Source organism: Cervus canadensis, chromosome 7 (assembly GCF_019320065.1).
Source record: "Cervus canadensis isolate Bull #8, Minnesota chromosome 7, ASM1932006v1, whole genome shotgun sequence".
Lineage (NCBI taxonomy): Eukaryota > Metazoa > Chordata > Mammalia > Artiodactyla > Cervidae > Cervus > Cervus canadensis.
Window position 1 is genome coordinate 59,862,860 of NC_057392.1, and position 12,605 is coordinate 59,875,464.

Here is a 12,605-nt window from a genome sequence, read left to right on the forward strand (position 1 = left end):
AAGTCACAGGAGAATACCTGCCACTGTATTTCTGGACACAGCATAGAAAGATCAAGTAAAAAGAAATTTATACACGAAACCAACACTTGAAAGGAAAGGTAATGGCTAGTGGAATGACTCAAAGGATTCCATGTAAAAATGCAGTTAATGCCAATCAGACAGTATTGCTCTGGGCTTTTTAGCCAAAACTGACTAAGATTTATTAAAAATGCAGATTCCCCAAAGAACATCAGGATTTAATTTCCACAAACAAGAGCATAACCAGAACTTTATGTCAATTTAGGTCACCAAAAGTCATAATCTTTACCATTGGTTAAAAAAAAAAAACTATTTAAAAGACCAGTCATTTAAAAACAAGTGGGTTCCAATGGCAATAACACTTATCTAAGTAATTCAAAATAAATGACCAACTCAGTGCTTAAGACCCTGAATAGCCAAAATAATCTTGAGAAAAGAATAATGGAGCTGGAGGAATCATGCTCCCTGACTTCAGACTATACTACAAAGCTAATGTAATCAAAACAGTATGATATTGGCACAAAAACAGACATATAGATCAGTGGAACACACACAGATCAGTGGAACAGGACAGAAAGCCTGGAAATAAACCCATGCACCTATGGTCTAATTAATCTATGACAAAGGAGGCAAAAATATACAATGGAGAAAAGACAATCTCTTCAATAAGTGGTGCTGGGAAATTGGACAGTTACATGTAAAATAATGAAACTAGGACATTCCCTAACACCATAACACCATATAAAAAAATAAAATCTAAAGAAATTGAAGACCTAAACGTAAAATTCCTAGAAGAAAACATAGGCAGAACACTCTGACATAAAGTGCAAGAATGTATTTTTGGATCTGTCTCTTAAAATAATGGAAATAAAAACAAAATAAACAAACGGGACCTAACTAAACTTAAAAAAGTTTTTGCCAGCAAAGGAAACCATCCACAAAACAGACAGACAACTTATGAATTGGGAGAAAATATTTGCAAATGATGCTACAGACGAGGGATTAATTTCCAAAATATACAAACAGCTCATACAGCTTAATTAAAAAAAATAAATGGGCGGAAGACCTAATAGACATTTCTCTAAAGAAAACACACAGATGGTCAACAGGCACACTAAAAATTGTTCAATATTACTAATTATATGAGAAATGCAAATCAAAATTTCTTACAATGAGGAATCACCTAACATTGGCCAGACTAGCCATTATTAAAAAGTCTGCAGAAGAATTTCCTTAGTGGCCAACTGGTTAAAAACCTGCCTTCCAATGCAGGGGATGTGGGTTCAATCCCTGGTCCAGGAAATAAGATCCCACATGCCTAGGGGCAACTAAGCCTGCATGCTGCAACCACTGAGCCTGGCGATCTAGAGCCCATGCTCCGCTACCAGACAAAGCCCACACAGTGCAACAAAAAGCCAGCATGCCGGAACTCTCCCACACTGTTGGTGGGAATTTAATTAATGCTGCCACTAGGGAGAATAATGGTCCTCAAAAAGCTAAAAACAGTTACCATATGATTCTGCAATCCCAATCCTGGGCTTATAACCAGAGAAAACTACTTTGAAAAGACACATGAACCCCAATATCCATAGCAGCACTATTTACAATAGCCAAGACATAGAAGCTACCTAAATGTCTACTGACAGATGAATGAATAAAGATGTGGTGTATATACACAATGGAATATTACTCAGTCATAAAAAATAATGAAATAATGCCATTTTTGGTAACATGGATTCACCCAGAGATTATCATATTAAGTGAAGTAAGTCAGACAGAGAAAGACAAATATCATGTGATGTCACTTATACACAGAATCTAAAAAAAAAAAAGACATAAATGAGATTGTTTATAAAACAGAAATAGATTCACAGAAACAGAAAACAAACTTATGTTACCAAAGGGGATAGTGGGGTTGGATGGGGAGAGAAGATAAATTAGAAGTTTGGGATTAACATATACACCCTACTATATATAAAACAGGCAAACAGTAAGGACCTACTGTATATATAGCACAGGGATCATGTAATAACCTATAATGGAAATCTGAAAAAGAATAATATATGTATACATACAACTGAATCACTATGCTATACATGTGAAACTAACAACACTGTATGTTAACTATACTTCAATTAAAAAACAAATAGCTTAAAGGTAAAAAAGCAACCAATAAATAATGATTCTTACAATCAACAATGAAACATTAATATCCCTTTATTTGAGGGTATTTTGGGGTGCTTATTTGTCAAGGGGAAAATAAAGGAAAAGTCAATATGACTTTTCCTGCTTTTATCATCTCTAGAAATGACTTAGAATACTGAAAAACCATTGTATCTCACTCAATTCAGCTCTTAAGAATGCCAGATCCTCTTTCAGTGATATGGAAGCAGGTAATCAATGCAGTCAGGCCACATGGGCCTGGAAATGGTAACAACCACACATATCTACCTCTCAGTATCTGGTTTTACTGGACCCAGATTGAGGCTAATTATATGTATCCTCCTTTGAGGCAGAGGATGATTTAAAATTTGAGCATTTAAGGACCTAGAGGGAGCTGTAGAAAACAAATTCACATTCTCTTTTTTGGGTAAATTAGCAAAGTAATTTATTTCAACTGCAGCAATAACTTAAGTCTATTTCCCTCTGATTTCCCCTTGAATTTAGTTTAATTGGTGATGAAGTGAGTGGCAGAGGGAATTTGGGGATCCAGCTAAAGAGAAGTTGAGATGGGCGTATTACTTTGGCTTGCTCTAAGTAGAAGCTATTTATGTCACTCACAATCATTTTTACATATACTATGTTTGTACTTACAGTTTTATGTTTTTTCACTGAAAGAAGGCCTGCCAAAATGAGTAAGGTTTAGACTACTCTACTAAACCTGGATCTGCTCCTGCTCAGAAGAGACAGATGCTCAAAACATTTTCTATCACAATGTTTTGGTTTTTTTTAATCACTTCTTTTAACTTAATTTGATACCTAATAATTTAATAAAGCCAATCATATAGTTCAAATTAAAGAAGATGATTCATTACTCACTTGTAAAGCCAATCAAGAAATAGTAACTGAGAATCTATTCCATGCCAAGTACCATTCTAGGCCTTGGGGAATGAAGCAGTAATAATGTAACATTCCTGACCTCATGGAGCTTGTATAATGGAAAAGGCAGGACATAAACTTAAAAATATGTACTTTCAGGCAGAGGCAGGCACCATGAAGAAAAATAAATGTAGAGTAAGGGGTCGGGAAGTGACAAAGTGAGAGGGACAGATTTTACTGGAGTGGTCTAGAAAGTCTGAGTCAAACCAGTGATAGTTCAGGAGACCTGAAGGAACTAAGGGATTCAGCCACATGACCACATGAGGGAAAAGAATCTAGGCAGAGAAAGAGCAAGTGCAAAAGTCTTAATGCAGGAATAAATTAGTCTGAAGGAGCAAGAAAACCAGTGTGGCTGGCATACAGTGACTAAAAGGGAAGGTGGTAAGGAAATACAGTCCAAGAGGTAGTCCAAAATTTTTTCATTTTTATAAGATCACTTGGGCTGCTGTGAGAAGAATGGATAGTAGGAAGGGGAAGAACAGAAGCAGGAAGAAGGTAGCTACTATGGTCCCTGAAAGACTGAAAAGGAATAATTGGTAATGAAGCCAAAGTAACTTATAGAGACTGAGAGAAGATACTGTGGCAGGCAGGAAGTCTTCATAAATTGTACCCAGTGGTTGAGTTCATAAGTGCTGAGGCATGTTCTTGGATTTAGCAATAAAGTGGGTGCTGCTGACCATAAAGAACATGGTTTGAATGGGAGAGCTTTGGGGGAAAGTCCCACAGGAGTACATTCAAGGGAGAAGAGGAGGCCAGGAAGTAGAAATAGTAAAAAATATAACTTCCTCCAATTTTGTAACAGGTTTAACTATACATTGATCTATAAGACAATTACCTTCTATAGAGTTAATCAGTTGTTCAGTTCTCCAGTACAAACTCTTTATTATTCATTTAAAACATTGACCAATTGTTGGGTGATACCATAAGCAGCAAGGTATATTTTTCTGTTCTCTGTACATGAAAATTTCCTATTGACTGCTTGAAGTATTATTAGTGCTTTAAATATTCTCATGAATAAGAGAATACGCAGGGAAATTATGCAATGAACTAGATAATCAAAGGCATTTCAATCATACAAGCTTTAATTAAAATAAATCTATATCTACTGTTAGGAATTAAATTGCATATGTGTCTTTAATGACCTGATTGGTAATTACAGTGGTTAAATCATTTGAATTAAAATAAAGATACTGACTTCTCTGTGTAATATAAATATAAAATAGTATATTTCTATCTTAACACAGAGCTCTTATCATTTGATGATTAGGTTTCAACAGTTGATGACATTATAGTGCGAAAGAGTAATTAAAATCATTAACATTAAAAAAAAAAGCTTTGTAGTAAAAACTACAAAAAGGTTTTTCTTTCTCAAAATTACAACCTAGGCTCAACCCTGAAGAACAGTCATAAGAGAAAGAGGTAAACAGCATTCTAGAGAGGAAACATAGAAATAGCTTTGAACTCTAGAAATGAATGTTGCATGTTCTGAGAGAGCCAACAAGGGCAGTTTAACTTATATGGTTATAGAGAGGGTTTGTGGGAGAAGTAGGCTAGATGGGATTGGGTACAACAAGGTCTTCAATAAAAAGACTTGATAGTAATAATAAAAGTAATACTCTGAAGATTGAGTACTCTGTATGCTAGCCTCTATGCCTAATGCCCTGCATATATCATTTATTCTTCACAGCAAACCTGCTGCTGCTGCTGCTAAGTCACTTCAGTCGTGTCCGACTCTGTGCGACCCCATCCCTGGGATTCTCCAGGCAAGAACACTGGAGTGGGTTGCCATTTCCTTCTCCAATGCATAAAAGTGAAAAGTGAAAGTGAAGTCACTCAGTTGTGCCCAACTCTTCGCGACCCCATGGACTGCAGCCTACCAGGCTCCTCCGTCCATGGGATTTTCCAGGCAAGAGTACTGGAGGGGGGTGCCATTGCCTACTCTGTCACAGCAAACCAATAAGGTAGTAATTAAACTCCTAATTTTGATGGAGGAAACTGAGTATCAGAGAGGTTAACTGATTCATCCCAAATCAGTCAAATGATAACTTCAGATGCCAGGATGTAAATCCAATCTGACTGACTGTAACATATGCCTCTTTCCCACTGTATCTACTAGTACTGGTGGCAGGGAGTGGTAGATAAATTTCCAGTGGTATATATCTGAGTGATAGAACTGGTAGGCTAAAAGGGGAAGGAAGTTAATGATATACAATTTGAGTTAAAAAAAAATGGTAGTTAACAAGTGGTAAAAAGAAAAAAAGAAACTTTTATACCAAAGGGCCAGAACAATTTACCTTGCATTAAGATTTTTTAATTTCATATAAAGCATGCTCAAGATTTAATTTTAAAAGTCACTAAAAACTAGAAGCAAATCAAAGCTGTAATATTCTTAAATAATTTATACCATGTAATGAATATTATGTAGCTATGAAAAAAATATTTTTGAGGCATTTTTAATAACAAGAAAAATCACTGAGGCAATATTAAGGGGAAAATGGTGATGAGGTTATTGAGAGGATATAAATTCTGAGGTTAATGAAAAAATAATAGGAGAAATATGTAAAAACGATAGGAATAATTACACCTGGGTACAAGGAGAACAGGTAGTTTTATTTTTTATTTTTGTATATTTTTCCGATACAGTATTTCAAAATCAGAAGAAAAACTAGCACAAAAGAGATCTCTTTAACTTCCTTTTTATCCAATGACATCTTCCTTTTTTCTTAACTTTTTCCCTCTTTATTCTGTCCCGTTTTTACCCCAGTATTTCAGGTGAAAATGGGCATGCTCACCCATATAACTATATATTTGATGACTGAACTTCCCTGGTGATTCATTGGTTAGGAATCTGCCTGCCAATGCAGGGACACAGGTTCGATTTCCAGTCCAGGAAGATCCCACATGCAAAGATGCAACTAAGCTCATGGGCCACAACTGCTAAGATCACACTCTAGAGCCCCTGCTCTGCAACAAGAGAAGCCACCACAATGAGAAGCCTGTGTGCTGCAGCTAGAGAGTAGCCCCTGCTTACTGCAACTAAAGAAAGCCTGTGAGTAGCAACCAAGACCTAGCACAGGCAAATATATATATATGTTTGATGGTCCTTGCACAGGTGGTAATACTGCACAGAAGTGTACTAGGCTAATAACTGTTTCTCAACAGAATTTAGGATCATGGCAAAGCATACAGGCTTTGACATTATACAGATCTATACTGTATAATATAGAATATTATATATCAATTATATAATATTGAATTATACTCTTGTAATTTATTTACTATGTGACTTGAGGCAAGTTTTTTAACCTGAGATTACTTTTCTAATATGAAAAAAAGTAACATATATTTTCCTCACATAGGATTGTTGTTACAATTTAGTAAGTTAATACATGGAATATACCTGCAACAGAGAAAAAAAAACTGAATAAAATTCAATTACTTGAGGGAATTGCTGTAACATTCATGCTACACAAACTAGATTCATATATTTGTCCAAACCTGGCTAAGTATGTCCTCAAAAGTGGCAATAATATGTATGTTCCTATTGTACATCCTAAAGGGATTTGCATGGTTAAAGCCTCTCTAAAGTTGAAATCCATTTCCTTTATGCTCTTGAATATTGTGTTATTTCAGTTGCTCATTTCCAGTACCTCTCACAAGACTCTAAGCTCCATAATGGAGTGTGTTAGTTCCTCTCATAAATCCAGACACTAGTATAGTACATGGGAATGGCTGGTCCTCAATAAATGTTTGTTGCACAGATAAAACTTCATATTCTCCCAACTGCAAATATATTTTGGAGTTCTTAAGTACTGCCAACAGAAAACAGAAACTAAGGTGACAAGTATTTTCAGTCTATCACGGGACTACAGATGTCATTTCTTTTTCCTCCTAACCTATCTAGTTAAGCCTAGAGAGAGGCCTAGTTCTGCAAAGAATCTCTCAACATGAGCATTCCAGTCAGGACACGGAAGCAACATACTGTGTGGTACTCCTTTCCAATTTTACATTTCAGAAATATGGCCATTCTAAACTGTAACTTGACATCTTCAGGATTGCTGCTGTGCACTTAAGAGTAGAGCAGCACTTTTTAAGCACACCAAAAAAAAAGTTCATCCATTTAAAAGCAAAACCCTAGACACTGTCTCTATTTCTCATTTGAAAAGGCCGAGTAATAGTATCATTCCAACAGAATTACTGTGAGGATTAATGGAAATGCAGCATGTAAAGCACTGAGCACAATATTAAGTACTAAATAAACAGTTCAGTTCCGTTCACTTGCTCAGGCGTGTCCGACTCTTTGTGACCCCATGAACCGTAGCACACCAGGCCTCCCTGTCCATCACCAACTCCCGGAGTTTACTCAAATGCATGTCCATCGAGTCAGTGATGCCATCCAGCCATCTCATCCTCTGTCGTCCCCTTCTCCTCCTGCCCCCAATCCCTCCCAGAATCAGGGTCTTTTCCAATGAGTCAAAATAAACAGTAGCTATTATTAAAACACAATCTTTTTTTTTTTTTTTTCGTAGTCTAAAGGTTTTTATTTATTTATTTATTTTTTTGTTTTGTTTTTGTGGGCAAAGGATTTTATTTTCTGTTTTTTTTTTTTTTAATTTTTTATTAGTTGGAGGCTAATTACTTCACAACATTTCAGTGGGTTTTGTCATACATTGATATGAATCAGCCATAGATTTACACGTATTCCCCATCCCGATCCCCCCTCCCACCTCCCTCTCCACCCGATTCCTCTGGGTCTTCCCAGTGCACCAGGCCCGAGCACTTGTCTCATGCATCCCACCTGGGCTGGTGATCTGTTTCACCATAGATAGTATACATGCTGTTCTTTTGAAATATCCCACCCTCACATTCTCCCACATAGTTCAATAGTCTGTTCTGTATTTCTGTGTCTCTTTCTCTGTTTTGCATATAGGGTTATCATTACCATAAACACAATCTTGAAGTGAACAGCATGCAGTGGCATGAATATATTCCCTTATATGAATTAATTTTTGAACCCACAAAACTACTTAGGTAACTTGAATTTCACATTAAAATTACACTTCACTGCCTTTCTGTTTTAATTTTCATTTGTATGAAATTTGATTAAGTTAAAACCTTTTAATAACTGCATTTTAATTTAATATATACAACTTTATAACTTAAACGTAATTTTACTTTATTTTTTAAGACAGAAAGTTATCAAAAGCCAAACTACATTAATTATTAAAAACATTCTGTAAAAAAACTGTATATTTTACCTGGCCATTTCCAAGCAGAGATGTATCTTTCCCTATGAGAAAATAGGATCCAAAAAAGAAAATAAAGGCATGACTGAAACCCAAGATGGTCCAATAAAGAAATGTTTTCATGCTTAATCGACGATTTTTACTTATGTCTCTGCAAATTTAAAAAAAAGGAAGAGAAAAAAAATACATCACGACTTATTATTTACCTACTAAATAATTATTACAATTTGATAATTAAAAAAGATGGCTTTTTAATTCAAAATTGCTTACAATTTTAGCAAAAGAACAAAACCTAATTTACAAACCACTGCTTGTAAATCATACAGCTTATATTTTCATAACATATTCAAATACAGGAAATATGATATGGGCATAATTCTTCAGTTTAACTATGTAAAGTTGCTATTTCTTTTTTGGGGCCATAATGTGTGCCTTATGGGATCTTAGTTTCCTGACCACGGATTGAACCTGACCCCCTAGTAGTGAAAGCCCAGATCCTAACCACTGGACTGCCTGGGAATTTCCTCTTTGTCAAATCTGTTATATTCTGTTATAACCAGCCATGATTATTTCTTTATGGCGGAGTCATGTGAGCTAGGTTCAGCATTGAGGTTCCTAACTGAGTTCATGTCTATCAACAGCTATTATGAGCAGAAAAGCCTGTGCCAATCTTGGGTCAGGACTTCGGTAGCTCAGCTGCTACAGAATCTGCCTGCAATGTAGGAGACCCTGGTTCAATTCATGGGCCAGGAAGATCCCCTGGAGAAGGGATAGGCTACCCACTCCGGTATTCTTGGGCTTCCCTGGTGGCTCAGGTGATAAAGAATCCGCCTGCAATGCGGGAGACATGGGTTCAATCCCTGGGTTGGGAAGATACCCTGGAGAGGGGCATGGCAACCCACTCCAGTATTCTGGTCTGGAGAATCCCCATGGACAGAGGAGCCTGGCGGGCTATAGTCCATGGGGTTGCAAAGAGTCAGACACAACTAAGCAACTAAGTACAATCTTGGGTCAAGCCCAGGCCTAGATATCCTGGGAAATCAAGGTAAGTTATTGCCATTTCTGGATAACTGAGTATCTCTATAAGCATAAAGGTCAAGTTAATGTGGGAATCATAAGCTAGTCCTGAGCTGAGTCCATGTATCTATGATTACCTGGTTTTGAGAAAGGAATAACCCAGGGGGCCTGGGATGGGATTTAATGGCCTCAACTCTCCATCTTGCATCAATTACTACCCATAAATTCGGCAGGGCTAGAACACGAACTATTTTTCAGGTAAGTAATGAGTAACTTTTGTGTGTGCCCATGAAACAGAGTATTATTGGTTTAAAACAGTAAGTGCAAATCACGCAACTGCTCAATGCATTCCTAGGACGAAACTATTCATTCCTAAAAACATTGGAAAACTCATTCAAATATTCTCTTCAATGTTCAACAATTATAAACCATACGAAAACTTAAGTACTTTCCTTAGTAAGACATTAGTCACCAAGAAATTGCCTGATATCTTTGCTTATTTTTAAGATACTTTTAAAAATGGGTAACTATTGAAATATAATGTACTACTTGCTGCAAGAGGTGGTATGGATATTTAATATTGGAAAACACTTACCGATAGAGGGCGGGCTTGTTCTGTAATACATGAGGGTCTATATGTTGTTCCAACAGACTATATATCAGAATAGGTAGGGATGTAAAACAAATATTGTATAAAGTCAGGTACACGCTGTCATATAGTGTCTAGAAAGAGAAATTTGTCGGAATTTGTAGACTCTAGACTACATTACTATTATTCATTACAAAGAAGCATCATAAAAATTACATATTGTCAGTTTACACTGAATCCATTTTAGTAAGTCTAATTTGTTTCTTATATAGACATAATGTTTCTACATTTATATTCTTTGTGGAAACTGGAATATTATGACACTTGATTCTACTATTACAGTCAGATGGGTCTATATTTCAAGATATCCTAATTTGATCACTGTGATGTAATTTTACACAATTCTCTTACGTGTCCTAGGTTTGTTATTATTTCTTTGATATGCTACACATTTAGTTTTGTTTTCATTGCTTTGTTTTCCCACCTAAGTCCTACACTTTCTTTAATCCATGATCCATGAAACTTAAAAACACTGGCTCAAATTCCTGATGATAGCTGCCTCTTCTAAACAGTTATATGTGCTACTGTTGATACTAAGTGCTTAGCAGTTTGTCTGTTCTTTACATATAGCTTTTATTAACATTGATACTGTCTCTCAGATTATACTATAAATTCCCTGAAAACCTAAACAAAATAGGTTAAGTCTTCTTGTCACATGCTCTCACAGCTTTCTTTATTTCATCCAAGTAAAACATTTTTACTAGCAATCAATGTCCAAGCAGGCTTCCCTGGTGGCTCAGAGGTTAAAGTGTCTGACTGCAATGTGGGAGACCTGGGTTTGATCCCTGGGTCGGGAAGATCCCCTGGAGAAGGAAATGACAACCCACTCCAGTATTTTTGCCTGGAGAATCCCATGGACGGAGGAGCCTGGTGGTATAGTCCACGGGGTCGCAAAGAGTCGGACACAACATTAACTAACTTAATGTCCAAGCAGATGTCTCAAATTTAGAATTCCAGGTTGTAAACAAAGGAGAAAATGGTGATTAAGAGTAGGAAACTCATTAAAAAACAAAAACAACCCAAAACCTAAGATAATTAAAAATTTCAATAAGTTAGAACAAATGTCTTGATCAATTAGAGATGTTGAGTATGGTATGTGAGAAGCAGGTAGTCAGGTAGTCAGAAGCAATAGGTCCAAGCATGGTTTGGTTATTAACTTAGCTATGTAATCTTGGGCAAGTTACTTAATCCCTATGGATTTCAGTTTCCTTCTCTATGTGACATGTATACAAAGAAAAGACCCATCAAGTGTTCATTATAGCTACTGTTAACCTACTATAAGGTTTTCCCTCTGAGCATATAGCCATATAGCTTCAGAACCCTTTTCAATATAGCACTCCTAGAACCTCCATTTAATTACCTTCTGAGATGAAACCTATATGTCATCCCTGGACTCAATCACTATGTTTCTTCCAAATCTAAAAAAAATTCTATGAGTCAAAAAATAAATAATGATGTAATCTTACAATAATTATGTGGCCTGGCTTGATATGAATTTTACAGAAATACTATACATAAGTTGAAAACAGTTAGCAAAGTCCTCTCATAAGCTATTAAGAGTAATAATATCTATTTTTTTAAAAAGCATCCACAGTTAAAATATTTTTTGGCATTCACACTCACTTCACACTGAAAATCAGAAAAAAGAATATTGACGCTAAGCTAATTAAGTATACTGTAAGAACAGTTATGTCTATCTAGTTATTTGCAGGACTAGGAAAAATGGAAAAAGTCCCTCCAAGTATTTAACAAGACCTGAACAAACATACTCTACTCTTTATCTAAAAGGATAAAACAAAAGACTCTATTTACTTACTTGTTGAGAAAACAAACAGTAGAACTGATATAAAAATTGGGGTGTGATAAAGCACACATTCTGAAAAACAAGATTAAATGGAAATAATTGAAATATTTAAGTCTAAATGTGAAATGATTTCTAAAAATAACTTAAGAGTCCAGAAAATAATCTCAGTTGATATGGTAAATAGATCTGCCCATAAGAACTTTTCCATACAAAATAGGAAAATAAGAATCCCATTTTATTAAAAAATGCCTAAAAGTAGTCTATGTAGCACTGCAAATGTCAGCATGAAAATACCTTTGACTCCTGTCATTGCCAAACAATATGATAATTTTGAATTTATAACTATTATTCAATACTTTTCATACACAACACAATGAGGAAGGTTTATTTAAACTTTAGGGCTAAAATTACTTTAGAATGCAAAAATATTTAAAATAAAATAAATGGAGTATCAAAATTTCTTTCCATTACAAAAGCCATAGGTCACAGCAAAAGTTATTATAATAAGCTAAGAAAAAACTGCCAACATCATCTATTAGCATTATGCAATCTACCTGTGTTCTTTCATTGGGCTGCAGCTACTAATTATAGAAATACATGCAACACAGAACACTCTGATGTAGTAAATGTTTTGGTATTCAGAGGTGCTTAACATTGGTTCCAAATAATCCTATCTTTGCCCAAAGGGTCAAGAGATAGAACAATAGTTCAACATAACTGGCTTCCTTGTAATTCTATGTATTTTATTTTATGCACCTAAAATCCCTATACT

General features: G+C 35.6%; 1 protein-coding gene across 10 annotated transcripts in view; it reads right to left on the bottom strand.

The window, feature by feature from the left end:
* ATP11B (ATPase phospholipid transporting 11B (putative)) overlaps positions 1-12,605 on the bottom strand; it is a 110,112-nt gene that overhangs the window by 23,719 nt on the left and 73,788 nt on the right. For all 10 annotated transcript variants that reach the window (XM_043473636.1, XM_043473633.1, XM_043473630.1 and 7 more), the window contains 3 exons: positions 11,846-11,905; positions 9,976-10,103; positions 8,376-8,514 (listed from right to left, as the gene is read on the bottom strand). In XM_043473636.1, coding sequence (XP_043329571.1) covers positions 8,376-8,514; positions 9,976-10,103; positions 11,846-11,905 — 327 coding nt within the window. The remainder of the gene's footprint in view (positions 1-8,375; positions 8,515-9,975; positions 10,104-11,845; positions 11,906-12,605) is intronic.